The 16,210-nt window shown below is 40.1% G+C and overlaps 1 protein-coding gene across 1 annotated transcript in view; it reads left to right on the top strand.

Moving 5' to 3' along the window:
* esrrgb (estrogen-related receptor gamma b) overlaps positions 1-12,043 on the top strand; it is a gene marked incomplete at its 5' end in the record, with an annotated part of 32,985 nt that extends 20,942 nt beyond the window's left edge. The window contains 4 exons of the mRNA XM_084559862.1: positions 1,842-1,952; positions 2,254-2,415; positions 8,902-9,171; positions 11,692-12,043. Coding sequence (XP_084415988.1) covers positions 1,842-1,952; positions 2,254-2,415; positions 8,902-9,171; positions 11,692-11,936 — 788 coding nt within the window. The 3' untranslated portion in view covers positions 11,937-12,043. The remainder of the gene's footprint in view (positions 1-1,841; positions 1,953-2,253; positions 2,416-8,901; positions 9,172-11,691) is intronic.
* Between the last annotated feature and the right edge of the window lie 4,167 nt (positions 12,044-16,210).

Below are 16,210 nucleotides of genomic sequence, written 5' to 3'. Positions count from 1 at the left end.
GCGTTGTCTTGAATCATGGAGGCTGATGTGGTTTTGGGCCTGAGGGAGTGGAATGTGGTGCTGACGATGACACAACCCCTCCCTTCCCTCTCCAGCCCTCGACAAGGGGCCTCATCCAGCTGTCTTGTTGTGGTCAGCTTCTCAGTACTGTTCCGTATCACATGGGGAGGAGATAATCCCACACTGGTCAGATCAGGCGGTGGCTGGGACTGGCAGGAGACGTGCGCCCGCTGGTGAAAGGGAGAGGGGAAAAGTGTGAGAAAGAAAAAAAAAAAAGAAAACTGATACATTCATAAAAAAAAACTCCAGCTTGTTCCCTCTCATTCTTCAGCATTATCTAACCCTTCTTCTTTCTCCCTCGTTCTCTCTGCCCTCCTGCCTTGGGCCTGTGCTGTTTGCAGCGCCGCTAAGCTGTAAACTGAAACTGGTTAGCGCTGAGCTCTTAATTCTTGTCAGCGTCTATTAATTATGGGCCAGTTGGATGTTCCAGTTCAAACAGCCCCCGCAGATCTTGGAATTCTAACTCCGGCTGTTTGGTCACTCGTCGCTTGTCGCAGCCACATGACCCAGCAGCCTACGGCAGAGAAATCAGTGTCTCTGTGTGTTTCTGTGTGTGTGTGTTTATGGTGGTAGATGCCTGGAACAAAAACAGCAACAATTCACCGTCACTTAAACTGACAAGTCTATGAATTTATACTCTATATACCAGCTTAATATGTTTTAAAGTTATAGCCTTTGCTAACTGCATATTCTTATATTAGCCCTCTGTGTGTCATTAAACAGAGAAGCTACTGAATTGATTTAATATCTGGAGTACATGCATGCACTTTCCTGGAGCACAATTTATAATTTTAAATTTAACTTAACCAAGAATAATGGTAAAAACAACCGCTAAAGCTCCATCTATCGTAAACCCAGTTCCTAGCTGCCTAACTGACTAATTAAAACTGCATCCACATGTGTTCAAAGAACAAGAAGTCTATTTGCAAGCCTTATTGATTACTTTAAGGCGTACAAATGGAAAGCTGTGTTAGGAGAGGGGCTCTCGATTTAGCTTCAATCTGCCAGGCATAAAATGATCTCACTGTGTTTGCTGGGAAGAATGAGCTCCCTCTGGGCACGGTGGGTAATTAGGTTAGTGGATAGTCGGTGTCAGGAAATTGAAAGACCATCCTAATCGGATTCTTTTGTTTCCAGGGGAATCAAAGGAATTTATGCGAGTCACTGGGAAATCTCACACGACTCAATTCCACTTGACCATGTAAAATCTGTTTGCTCTCCCTCGATGCTCAAACAACTTTTAATGCAAGCGTGTAAATTCGGCACGTAAGGTGAATCGAGGCTGTGTCCTCTGTGAGGGCTTTGAAGATAATCCCAGATGTGTCACATCTGTATGCTCACGCTGAACAGGGCTGCCTGACTGTCAAAGGGTTAGAAATAAAGGAAGAAAACTACAATACATTTAGGAATAAAGTACTATTTTACTTAATTATACAGTGTATTTTAAATAAACATACATATAATGTGCAATGTAAACTTTAAAAACATTCAAATATTTGAAGTTTTATGACTCAGCAAAACATGCTTCCTAATAATAACCTGAAATAAAAGTGGTACAATGCTACCACCAGCAGCGGTTTTAGTAGTTATTGTAAAAGCACAAAACAGTCCACTGTAATTAAATCGAATTATGTAGATTTAGTTGATCAAGCTAAAAATGAACCTGTACACAGAACTGAATTGGTCATAATAATTCCTATTTATTTTGTTCTGCTAAATAATCACTCTTCAAAGTGTCTTTGGTTTAGCTGCCATTTATGCATGTGTGATATTTGTTGCAGGCGTGCGTCTGGACCGGGTGAGAGGGGGCAGACAGAAGTACAAGCGGAGGCTGGATGCAGAAAATGGAACGTATCTCGGCCTCACCATCCCCCCACCAGCCAAAAAGCCATGTGAGTCGCTCAGCTTTTAATTCTAGTATCTCTTTTTTTTATCTTGAGTTTTGGATGCAAATAAAAAAACAACATGTAAAGATTTTACAAAACGTGTATATCTACCGTGGTGATGTATAGATGGATGTTTAAGTTTCAGTTTTGGATTCATTATTTGGACGAAACTCCATCTAGCATACTCCACTAGTGTTGTAATTTCTGCATTCCAGCATTATCCACTCTCTATTGCCTAAAATTGTCGTGTAGCATGCTACATCGCTCTCTCTCTTTTCCCTCTCTCATTCTCTGCATTCTCCCTCAGTGACAAAGATCGTTTCCCATCTGTTGGTGGTGGAGCCAGAGAAGATCTATGCCATGCCTGACCCTACCATGCCCGACGGAGACATCAAGGCCCTGACCACGCTGTGCGACTTGGCCGACCGCGAGCTGGTGGTCATCATTGGCTGGGCCAAACATATCCCAGGTAGAGAGATGTGACTGCTAATGAATGACTGCTGGGATCGGGTTTTTCTGAACACATCATTAGAAAATGTATTAAATACAGATTTGATGTGAAGTCAGGACTTCTAATATCAATAGATTATCTCATTATTTTTTCAACTAGTAGAATATGTTTTGACTCTGCTACATAAGAGACAAAAGTAGGATTATCTAAATCTTATGGATCACAATATTTAGAAAAAAATGATTGAAAACAAGATGTTGTTAGTGATGCAAGGAACATTTGTTTTTGGATTTGCTGAAACGTTACAGTATGAGATCACTGAAGTAGTTCACCGACTGTTGTACACAACTCCCCCATCCACCCTCACACTCGCAAGCACACACACAGGATAATTAACATCTGCTACTCATCTGCACCTAAGGGAGAAGCTAGTCCCATATTCTAAAATCTAATCAATAAAGAGCAGCTGAAACCTTTGATTTGACTGGGTGGGGCGGGAGAGTCTGGGGGCTGGGATCCGCCCCTATGTCAATGTATTCCATTTCAATCCCAGACTTAAAGAACGCAATCCTCTTACTTACTTAAGGAGACTGCACAGGGCCTATGGTGAAATTGATTTATTTAGGGAAATACTGACGGAGTCCCCCTCTCGTTCTTGATGAATCCTTAAATAATACTTGTTATGCAAATGTTCTTAGATCTTCTGTTATTCTCATCTTTATCAGTTGAAGCAGACACTTTGGACCTCAGTGTGTTTAAGTATAGAAAGCCATTGATCCAGTCAAGTAATGCACAAAGATGCACATGCAGCCAGTTCAATTATTATTCAATCAAACCTAGTCATAGTCGGTACATTTAAATGTTTTGTCTCAGTAAACTAGGTTAAAAGGCCATGAAGGTTTCTCTGAACACAATAAGGGTAACATCTTCTCATGTCTTCAGATATATTTAATTTACATGGCATAAAAGAAGCAGCAAATTATCATATGGATGTTTTCTCTTGGAAAACAAGTAATATATCGACTGCAATTAAAGGATTTATAGTTTAAAAAAATGAAATGAAGTATTATTTAGTCACTGATTCATCATCAGATTTATGTTTACCACTTCCAAGCAGGACTATGAATCTTTCTGTGAGCAGCTGGGTAATTACAGGACACTGGCGCCCATGCAACAAACACAGCGCCGCCATCACAATACTCACCAGCCGCGAAAGGATCTGTTTTGTGAATATTTTATCACAAAACAGTAGTTTTGTGATAAAATGGAGCATGGGCCATAACTGTACACTGACCGAGTGACTAGCAACAGGGACATCACTCTGCGGCGATGACAGCTGACGACATGGCAACAGACCTGGTTTGTGAGTTGCCCAACATGTGCATGGGCTGCACTGACGTTAGCGCCTTCAAACACAAAATACATCTGGCGGCTGTAGCTTAGCTCTGTCAATGACCTGTTCAGTTCCATAATTCATCCAAGAGTTTGATTTGAACAACCTTATTTTAGCAGCTATCCCATGACCTCCAGGTGAGGAACCATGGTGCTATAGATTGTGAGGTAGTTTGTGTAATTTGATGTTACGTGCTTCCTCTCAAAAAGCTTTATCATCAGTTTATTTTTCACCTACCTAATATAACGTTGCTGAGTCGTAGCCATAACATGCAGGAAGCAATGTAATTCCCACAAAAAAAACACAATATAAAAGTTTCCGTTCAAGTAAAGGAGGTGTGTTCAGAAACCCAGCTGTAATTAATGCAATTTGATGTGTGTGAAGGTTTGTTGAGTCCAGCACTCTGAACCTCAGAGGAATGACTTTACAAAGACACAGGCGAGCTGTGCAGCCTGATTAAGCGATTAGACCGGAGAGGGATGCTGGGGGTTTGAGGCAGGGGTGCTGTCTCACCACTTTGGAGTTTACCCTCAGAGACCAGCTTTAACAGGGACAGAAGGAGCATCCCTGACCCAAATTTTCTTCTTTGTCCTCCTTTTCAGCCAATGCCTTGAGAACAAAGATACGTCTTAACTAGTTTTCAAAAGAATCAAATTCAGGTGTATTTTTCCAAGTGAAAAAGAAAGAGGCCTTATAAGGTAACATTTCATTCTTTTTTCTCTGTTGCATTTTCTATGTATAGTTATTGATCTTGGGTGGTGTGAAGATCTAAATCCAGACCTGACGGAGTTATTAAAGGGGCATGTGACACTCTGGGGACAATTTACCCGGGTCCACCAGGTCACAGTGTCACCAAGTAACGATTAAGACAAAAGGGGTCCCTACAGTTTAACCGTCCACTCCCACCATTACACTCATAGTCCACTGCGCTAATGGCCTTAACGATGAGGTAATAAGACTCATTAGTGCAGATCGCTCCATTAATGTAAAAGTCCTTCAACATCCACATGTAGAGAGCAGGGAAGAAACATGCAACACTGAATCGGATTTCTGTTGCATGTCATTATTCTGAAGACGGAAAAGTTTGTAGTGAGTAGCTGGGCATCTGATTTTTTTTACACTAAATGCAAAGATCTGAAAACTGAAGGAACATATTTTATCTTAAAAAAAACCTTTTTATCGCAAGTTAAACATGGTTGTGTTACACACACACAAAAACACGCAGATTTATATTCAAGTCAGCAGCATTCAGCACCCTCTGGTATTTAATGCTCACTGAGTTCAGAGCATCCCTCGGTTCCTCTTTGATTTTTTTCCTCGCTCTCTTGACTATCATATCTTTAACACACTCTGGATTCCTTGTTCTTCTGCTCTCCCTTGCCCCCTCCCCCCCTTACTCCTCCTACTCATATAGGGCCCTCTAGTCTCATTATTACCTCTGTCTTTTTATTAGGCCCATTAGGGCTCTTAGGAGGCCTGTAATGATACTAAATGAATAGAGAGTGAACTGCTGTCTGTTTTAGACCCAGCTCTCAATGACAGCTTCAAGCTTCACTGCCAACCACTCAGTCTGTTCACTGTACTGAATAAGGATTCAATTAGTTATTTGATCTGTGCCTGTACTGTACTGTTGGACTGCCAGAACACATTTCTTTCCTGAAAACAATCACCAACGTCAGGCCTTTTTCACAGAGCACATTTTCATATGTCACAGGAGGAAATGCACAGGGGGTAAGAATTCAGTTGATTAGTGGGAACAGACCCACCGTTAATGTTATCCTGAACACCTGTGACAAAATGTCTGATGTGGAAATTGAAAAATGAGCTACTGGGTGCCATATAGAAAGCGTAAAGGGACTTAGTGTTTTAACTTATTTGGGAAACAAAAACAGTCTGCTTAAGGAAAGCTAACGATGATCATAAATAATGGCGAAAAAAGATTGTTAGATTGTTAGGTTAAAACAAGCTTCTGCCTTTTGTTGACAAAGTCCTTTATTTTAGTGAATGTTGATGACCTAATCATTTCAGATCAATGCTATTTTTTCCATTTTCAGCCTAGACAGTTATTTCTTCTCTTGTCTTAAATATTTCCACACAATGTCTCAGTGAAGTGTTCTAGTAAAATCAATATTCTTATATTAAGCCATAATTAAGACCATAATTTTAACCTTACTAGAACTATGTCTATGCAGCCAGTGTAAAAGCTAGCTAGACAATGCTAAGTTATTTTTTTAAGTGAGTGTTTTTAAACATTAAATATCAATGTGGATTAACCAGCATGTTGGTTGCTCACTGTGTTATCGAACATCATTAAGTAGGCAATAACTAAATATAATCATGAGGGAGACAAAATGAAATGCTAATTAAGTGGTTAATGACTAAAAGGTAATTAGCTTAGCTGAGTAGTAATAACCGGCTGCCATCTACTGGAACCCATGCAGTTTGTTTTGAGTTACTTTTAAGTCACATATCCAGTTTTAAGCTCCTTTTTTTTAGATTGAATCTTTAAGAGTAATAAGTAGGAAGTCACCGTAAAAAGGGATTTTAACTAAATAAACTGTAGCATATCAAAATATAATGTCTTAAAACCATTAAGTTAAAATATTATGTCTTGTTCCATTTTATGTGAGGAAGATTGTCGTGCAGAGGCAGAGTGCTTCTCAGATATTTTCTTATCATGTATCATTTATTTCTTCTGTGTGTAATTAAACAGCTTCACAGTCATTCAGTTAAAATTTTAATCAGCCAACTACATAAGCATTAATTCTGTAATTGCTGTTGTCTTGTCTGTGCAGAACAGCAGATATTAATTTCTTTTAGTGCAGTGGAAACCTCTAGTATTCCTTGTTCGTGCTTTCTGTCACCATGCAGCGAGACTGCAGACACAGAGACATTGACATTCCCCGGCTTGCTCAATATTGTGTCATGTTTGGTCAAACGGCATTAAATCAGTAGGGTGAAATATTGATATTTCATCAGGGGGATTCTCCCTCCACAGCAACACTTAACTCAGCCGCCTCCCGGCGACGTACCTGAAGCTCCCCAGGGTGGCCCCTGGGAGCCAGGAAGTCACTCCACTGCTTCAGTAAATTGAGTGGAAAGAAGAAAAAAAAGGCTGGGGAAAAGGAAAGAATGATGAAGAAAATGGAGAGACGGTTGAAGAGGGGGATGGTTCTTCCACAAATAAAGAAGATGAAGAAGAAAGACGCTGAGCACATGACAATAGAAATAATACATAATGCAGACTTAATGTTTTTTCTTGAGCTATTTGAAAGTTGTTATGCATTAAAAGTGTTAATAATTGTAAGTTTTAGTCTGAATCTCCTTCATAATTATAGATTTTTTTTTCTCTTAGACTTTTTTAAAAGAAACTAATCTAAATGCTTCTTTCATTTAACTAAAATGTCTTTTGGGAAACTAAATTAGTGAATTCCTGATACCTCCTCGATATCTACATTCAGTGATCCTGTAGTCCTCCCTTCCCCCCACTAAACATGTACCGGATGTCCTCCATCAACTGTCTGTTTGTCAGATCTGAGGCTTGGATCGATCCCCCTTTCGCATTTGGTGGACTGATTACAATCTACTAATCAATGACACCCCCAGCACTCTTTTCTCTCTGCCTCATTCACTCACTTTCTGCCGTTTCTCTATTTGCTTGATAAGAACCATCGTGAGGACCTCTTTTAAGTCAACCTGCCCGATCCCAATCCATACAAGTTCAGATTTAAGTAAGCAGCGTTGGTGGGTTCAAGGCCCTGGTCAATACCCCCAATCACCTTCCTATTCACCATAGAGTCGTGAAAGGTATTGTGGCTGGTTGAGGTCCTTTCAGATGCCCGTCTGTTTGATGTGGTGTGTGTGAACGTTAGAGGAGAGAGTTGATGGGTCGACCTCAAGATCTGGATGAATTGCCACTTTGACTTCAGAAGGTTGAACATGAAAGACTGAAGAGGAGGGAGACTATTGGGTGGAACATGTTTGCATTTTTTGTTTTGCCTTGGACCTTCACTTGCCTCGACTAAAACACTGTAGTACACACAGACGTAGCTATGACGCACTTAATTTAAAAGACAGAAATATTATAAGCAGTTTTAATTCAAGATACAAGAACATGCTTGAGCGCAAATTCTCTCCATTGTACCGGGTGTTATTCTGCAGTCTGTTGCAGTCACCTTTTGTTAAATGAGTATTTGACTTAATCGTGCCTTTAAAAGACCAGAGAACATAACACTGCAGTCATTACACCAACACAGGCCACCACATCTCTTCACAACAAAAACTAGAAAATAAACCTTAATTTACAATTAGATTTTACACTATTTTACACTTTACTATATTTCTCTCAGAATTCAAAACAAATCTTCAGTATACTTCAATTCCTTCCGTCGCTGAAGTGACTCCATATCATTTCTGATTGATATCAACATATGGCATCTTTAATTGTAACATGATTTCCAAAAATGTACTGGCTCTTATTGTTTGTTTGATTTAAAAAAAAAATGTCAAATCACACTCATAAAACAGCTTCCAGTATACTGTAGCTTGCTGCTAAACCCTTTCACACGCTTAAAATAAGCGTAATCATACATCCAAAAAGCCCGAATTGTAACTTCCTTTGTTTTTTGTCCATTTTAACAGATAACACCAACAACAAATAATGTCTGAAACTACTTTAAGTTCAGTCATTATTTCATTTTGTTGTTGTAAAGATGACAAGAATAGGAGAGAGTTAGGGTTAAGAGTGGATTTGTCCTCTGTAAGCTGTGTCTCGTGTGCTTATGTCCGGGGTTGCAAAAGGGCTGACTGTTGACTGCTGGTGGTTGAAGCAGCCTTGGCTCATGTTTCAAAGGCCTCTACACTTGACTGATTTATATTCCTCCCTTAAGCCACCACATACAGTGTTCGGCCTCTGTTTCAAGTTAGTCTGCTCTGGGGATTGTACAGGGACTGTAAGTTGCCCATAAAACAAATGGAGGAGTTGAGATGACCAGTTATTGAGCAGCTATGTTAGAGCTGATCTATTTCCATGTCACATGTTTGTAGTGTGCAAGCTTCTAAAAGCAGGTGGAAATAAAATGTCATGTAACATTTTCCGCACAATCCTGTAGGTTTTTCCACACTCTCGCTGGCAGACCAGATGAGTCTACTGCAGAGCGCCTGGATGGAGATCCTGGTGCTGAGCATCGTGTTTCGCTCGCTGCCCTGCGAGGATGAGATTGTGTATGCAGAGGACTACGTGGTGGACGAGGAGCAGGCGAGGATCTCAAGCCTGCTGGACCTCCATGTCGCCATCCTGCCGCTGGTCCGGCGCTACAAGAAACTGCGCATGGAGAAGGAGGAATTTGTCACGCTCAAAGCCATCGCGCTGGCTAACTCAGGTAAGGTTAACAGAGCTCAGTAAAACATTGTTCAACTTAAGTTCACATTCCTAGTAGAACCCAACAATGTAAACTATCCAGAGTCACATTTTGGAGAAATGAAGAGAGTTTGAAATTTACACAATTTACACAAAGTCAAAATAAAAACATAAAGCAGTGTAAGCAAAAGAGTGTGTGTTTCAAATTCCTTCTGGCTGAGGAACATTTGATTTAAAAAATTTTTTTTATCAAATATACAAGCAAGAATTTGCAACAACTGATCTATGTGCTCATTAAGAAATATACACAGTTATTAATATTCTTCAAACAAAAATCAAATACTGAATATTGTAAGATTTGTAAATAAGGGTTCAGACTGAATAGGTACACCTAACAACATTTGGCCAAATATGCATTCTACTAGGTAGAAGGTACCACGTGCTTGACAGGAATCTCTCAATTAAATCTCAAATAAATCGAGATAGTTGGCATTTAATTAAACAAACAAAACAACAAAATGTGAAGTGGTTAACTATATCTAGTGGCACCATCGCTTCCGCATTGAAGGATCCCTGATAAGAAGGGACATAGAGGTCACAAGCGCGGCTGTTTAATTTAACACAGCACCCCAACCCTCTCCGCGTGGATGTGTGTGTGCAGCTATATTTTAATTTGTGTGCAGATACATGTGCATGCGTGCGACTGTCACATTGCGCTCTCATTCTCTCCATCTCCATAACAGTAGCTGCCAGCGCGCCACAGCCGAGGGAGATATATTTAGCATTTCATTAGAAAAACAGGGGCTGTCAATAAAATGTGTTAAGTGGAGTGGAATGAGCGTTGGGGAGCGACGGGCCTCGTTTGTTCCAATGTGAAGATGCTGCGCCCGTATTGACAGTTTGCTTTTCATGTGGCTGGGCCTGTCCCCCACTAATCAATGCCTGTTAGGAGTCTTTTCTCCTGCCTGACTGAAAAAATGAAAATTGCTGAGCTCAGAGCTTTAGTCCTCTGATGACAAACACTCCATGGGAGAGTGAATTGTGGACAGCAGGGGAGGCGATGGAAACGCGGGGATGGAAAGGTAAGGGAGAAGTGTGAGAGAGGAAAGCAGGGGTCGGGAGGGAAGCTCAGGGAGGGCGAGAGGGCAACTTCGGCTCGTTTGAACATGGCCTCGGAGAGCTTCGTCTCCAGCAGTCCTGTGGGTGTGACAGCTGTGGAAATTCATGGCCATTGATTTTGTAATTAGCAGAGTATCGACAGGATTGACGCCAGGCTGCTGACGGATTACATGGAAATTGTTTCTTCAAAGTTAGTTTTGCATTCCGCCCCTAACCCCCTTAAATACACACACGTGATAACACACATGCACTCACTCCCTGTGCATTTACACACACTGACACACATTTGAAAACATATTTTCTTTCCCCTTCTTCTCTCTCTCTCTCTCTCACACACACACACACACACACACACACACACACACAATCTCGTAGCCAAACGAGGATCAGATCAGTATTAACATGAAGGTTTCAAATGAAGAGTGCTGGAACACATGTGCGGTCCACATAGCCTAGTTAATTTCCCAAGATAGAAATGCAATTTACACAGAAGGCGACTGGTAAAAGAGACTTAATCAGTCAGTTAGGAACATAATTAGCCTTGTACTTTCCTTTTTTCTGCCTCATTTACATGTTCGTACACGGCCTCACTTCACTCCACAACTTTCATGACACATGGCAGAGCTGATCTAATTCACTCACACTTCAATCAGCGGCCATGTTTGGATTCGCTTTACTAACACAGTGCATTGAGGATGAGACAAGTCTATCTTATCCTCTTGGATTCAATTATAATACTGAATCGAATTCACATTTTATCTAATGAATTGTGGATATGATGCATACTCAGATTAGACCTGACACTATGAGTGTGTGCAGTGAAATTGGCTGAAAGCAAACCACTGCTTGTCCATTAAAACACTCGCTGACAACTCGTCCTTTGGAGGACAAGCCTGTTTTCCTCTACCATGTAGACTTATACATAGTGAGCAGTTTTTAATAAGTCTCAACTGGTTTTATTTTAGAGCCTATACATAAGGGGGCCAACTGCTCTTTCTTATGGAAATGAAGGCCATCTGCCACCATCATTCAGCTGAACGATATCCCAGTAATGCAGCCATCTGAATTCATTAGCAGGGGGGATGTATGTGGTCCATGATACCAAAAGGAATGAATCTTCTTTCTGTCCCACTGTATATTTATACAGACCTACAGTACCTCTCTCTCCTTCTCCCTTGAGTCCTGGCCACGCGTAGGCATTTATTTAAGGAGCATCATTAACTACTAACAAGAGAAAAGCTCTCTCCAAAATTGCATGTTTGCTGAGGCAAGCTGCAGAATTTAAAACCACACGACGCTACTGCAAAACAAGCTGTTGTTGTGTCTGCTTTACTACATTCGTCATTCAACAAGTGGTTTTAAAATACGAATATTACACCTCTTGTATGTCTCCTTTTCTTCCACAACACCCTCGTTGCTCCAGACTCCATGCACATAGAGAACATCGAGGCCGTGCAAAGGCTCCAGGACTCTCTACACGAGGCTCTGCAGGATTTCGAGGGCTCCCAGCACCCTGAGGACCCTCGACGGGCCGGCAAGCTGCTAATGACCCTGCCTCTGCTCCGTCAGACCGCCACCAAGGCCGTCCAGCACTTCTACAGCATCAAAATGCAGGGCAAGGTCCCCATGCACAAACTATTCCTTGAGATGCTGGAGGCCAAGGCTTGACACATGAGCGGGGATGTTTGACAGACAGCTGCATCACCCAATCCGAGGCGAGGGACAGCCCATTGAAAATAAAGCAGGTGTGCCAACTGACAGTGAAAGCATGACGTTTGGACTACTGAGTCATTTTAACACTTTTAAACAGTAATAAACATAAAAGAAAAAAGGGGAAAACTTGAAATAGTTTTAAAAAGGGTGACAAAAACTGATTGATGTGGGATCACGATGATGTATATAAAGTTGTTGTGTACAGAAAATCAGGCAACCAAGGTCTTGTTATAACCAGAGACCCATTGCTCTATATCACCTGACGCTTCTGTGAATTTGTTTCTTATCGTATTTTCATCTCAAAATGGAAGTGTGATCATATAAATGTCCTAAATAACTGTACAGCTACATAGCCACATGATGTGTTTTTGTTTTTGTTTTGTTTTTTCTCATATTTTCTAATCTCAGTTGTTAAAGCAATATTCTCTAACTGGTCTGCATATAATATGTGTACTGTATATTGTGTGAAATTGCACTGGGATGCGGGGTGGGGGGAGAATTGTTAGACATATTCTTATATTCGTCATCAAAGAAAGTGGAGCTTCTCCATTTCCTCGTAATATATTTACCTCGTAGTAGCTTCATCGACTCAGTGGTTCAGTCAACTCGGTGCTCACTGAAGGACAGTGGTTGGCTAGTGGTCAAAGTTCACCAAGAGTTTGCACTAAGCATCTATGAATAACGTGGCAATAATGGGTATTGTACTAGCTAGCTCCGTCTGGTAGCGTCTCAGTCAGTGTTTTATAGAGACTCCTCACCTCTGTGTTCATCGTCATTACACACACACACACACACACACACACACGCACACTGGCAACTAAACATACTGTGAAACATGCACATGATAATGATAAGCTATATTTAAGAATTATTAAGTGAAACTTTATGGCTGTATGTCAAAAAGGATTTTCTTTTTTTTTGTTAAACGATGCAATAACAGCAACATCTATGTAATGCAATCTAATACGCCCTCAACGCAGCTTGTAATAAAAACTACCTTTGTGACGATTATAGCATTCAGTCTGTGTCAAATTTAGTTCTGTGGTCAGGCCTTTAATTTGTGATGGTGCTGTAATAGATTGCATTATATTGTACAGGGTTTTTTTTTTTGGTTTTTTTTATTTATTTAGTTTGTATTCTCAAACGACAAGTGTCACTATATTGATGGCATTAGTTACAAACAGGTTAGTCCGTAGTGTATTTCTGGTACACACATACACACACACACATTGTATATTTGATACCAAAGCTTATGCATTAGCCTCACACACCTAAACTCATAAATAAAATGTGGACTACAGGGTAAAATATCGGAGATTGGAGGCAGGAAACAGAAAAATAGATTTAATTAAAAAAATAATAATTCTACATTTCATTATATAATCACTGTTTTTATTTTTAATGGTGACACCATTACTAAGCTATTTACTTATGAACGCCACTATTAATTTGTACAGGCAAATTTAATTTTTATTTTTATGTTTTTTTATTAAACTGACCTATTCTCCACTTTGGGTATTTGTCAGTATGATGACACTTGTATTAATGAGAATAACTTGAATTACACTAAACAGCTATATTGACAGAATATAAGTCTTCATGTTGCAGCTCACTGATGTTCTGTTTCTTCACTGGTTTTCTACGGAGGTCAGGAACGGCCATTTTTGCTGTGTTTTTTTTTTTTTTTTATACCGTTATCTCAAGATTGTGACTTCAGTTTTTCATTATTATGAGGAAACAAAAAATAAAGCCTAGAAAAGAAGGCAGGTGTTTGAATGGGTTAAGGAAAAGAATGTTTTCAGTTTTCAGTTTCAGTTTGTTTGAGTTTAGGCATCGAAACTACTTGGTTAGATTTAAGTTTGCGTTAAAATAGAGGCAACACTAACTATGTATCACAAAGCCAGAAACCCTACCAGGACAATGTTAACATTTCAACAGTGCTCAAGATTTAACATGTCATTTGCACTTTAGTGATCACTCATTTTCAAATTATCAATAATTATCCCATGATCTCAAGGACATCTCATGTAAATGTGGTAAAAAAATATACGTATATTTTCAAACTTGGCCGTTCTCAGCCTCCATAGGTTTCATCTTTAACAAAGGTGCTAATCATCCAGACAGGCACTGTGTACAAACACTGAAACTCCCTCTGAGGAGCACAGACTTCATCAGTAAATCTGTATATTCAGAAGCGATAGTAGACTTTTAGAGCGTAATATCTATCAGTGGTCAACAAGTTGCCAAATTATTCAAGGAAATGTCTTCTTGTCCTGATAGCCTGTGCAGGTTAGATGGAACATGTTATCACAAGATCAGAATAATATAAGGATAAAGTAATCAGCTGCTCTTAGAATTGTAGTGAGACAGGTATTGTCTCTTGTGAACACTTTAAAGCAGTTGTGTCTTTACAGTGTCAAGTGCCATTAGCTTCTGCCCAAACAATAAGAAAACGTAAAGCCAAGCTACCAGTAACTACTGACGAACCCCATGGGAACACTATTGATTCACTGTAATGTAATGCAAAGATAATTATAACCCAATACAGTAGATGATATAATTCCCATTATGCACTTCCCCAATTGCTAACCAGCTAATTCATCCCCAGATGTATCACCTGTGTACCACAGCAAACCAAAGCGTCTTTGAATATACTGATACAACTGCAATGTGAGCCAGCTGATGAACATGACTTAAATTTAGATGTCACCGTATATTAATCATGGTTATCCTTTTACGCTGGTGTGCATCCATTAATTCTGAGCATCATCTTTGTCAACATGAGACACTGTGTGAAGTCTAAGAGATAAAACTACCATAAAAAAAAAAAAAAAAAAAAAATTCTTAAAGGAGTGTGATTCAGTAAACTCCATCAGTTCATGTTGTGCTGGTTGTCGTGAATTGTTAATGACCAAAACAGAAAAAAAAACTGACCCTCCTCTGATCAAAGTTCACTCACAAACCTTTTCTGTGCGCTTTTGAAGACAGATAATTGTTTCCCGACTTTCCCTTCTCCCGAATTAATATAAGAAAGGGAAAAAATGCTTAATTTATTTTCAGACTTCTAAAACGGTTCGACTACATCCAATTAATTCTAATTGTCTCCTAAGCCGAAATCCTCAATAGAAATGGAGCAATTAAATTTCTGCTTTGGCTCTACCTTGGGGACGGGAGACGTTTTATTTCGGTTGACGGCGGGGAGGGTTTGTCTAAACCTTTACAAAGGCGATTTCATGGGCGTCTGTAATAGTTTCATAACAGAGCGATCACTGGGCTATGCAAGGCAAATATGGCCACCTATGTTCCTTGTGTTGTGGAGCATCAGAGTGGCATTTAGTTGTGCTTTGTTTACAACATACTGTACAAATGTATTGTGCATATTTCACTGTACTATACTGTAACTGCTGTGCATTGCTATACCTATGATCTTTTGTTTAATTTAATGCATTTCTCATGTTGGATTAGTGACTGGAATTTAGAGCCCACAGAAGACTTTATATCAATTTATCAAAGGGTGATTACTCATGTGAGACTAAGTCCATCGTATTTGGTCCAAGGTGGGATGTTTTCTTTTTTTCTGCGTCTTTGTGTTGAAAGACTCTCTGTGTCATCATTGATTCTGGTTATCGGCACAGCAGGACATATGGCGAGCAACGTCGTCTAGACCCTATACCTCAATTCATATTTTGAAAATGATAGTGGGTTTGGAAGCGGGCCATGAGTTCCTCCTGGGAATCATTGGCACAGAAATAAAGTGACATCACTGGCTGGGTATTAAAAAAAAAAAAAATGTAGATGAACTTACTGCAATTGGGGAACACATTCCTCGGAGGAGAAAGCTGCTTATTCGCTGTTCCATTTGCGGACTTACCTTATCTCCATGCACTCTGAGATGACGAGATTTACATAAAACATGGAGGAACCTCCCTGGCTGTTCCAGTCCGCAGTGTATAAAGGACCCTGCTAGGTGTATGTACCATAGACATGTGATTACCCAAGAGGCCCCCCTCCCCCCCCCAAAGCAATATGTTAGCATTTGTGATATATGAATCAAGTTAAAAGGGAGCTTTGGTTCGTTTTAATTATAAACTTACCCTGCACTTGGAAAAGGACCGGCTAACTATGCACACACGTCCTGGGAAGACGGAGAGAGAAATGTGAAAAAAACGTTGGAACTGAGAAGCAAAAAGCCAACCACAGGTCATTGGACAGCTTTGTGTGGCATTTTC

The sequence above is a fragment of the Chelon labrosus genome (genome assembly GCF_963514085.1).
Source record: "Chelon labrosus genome assembly, chromosome: 14".
Taxonomy (NCBI): Eukaryota; Metazoa; Chordata; class Actinopteri; order Mugiliformes; family Mugilidae; genus Chelon; species Chelon labrosus.
Note: the sequence above shows the minus strand (reverse complement) of the source record. Positions and strands in the feature narration are given on the sequence as shown.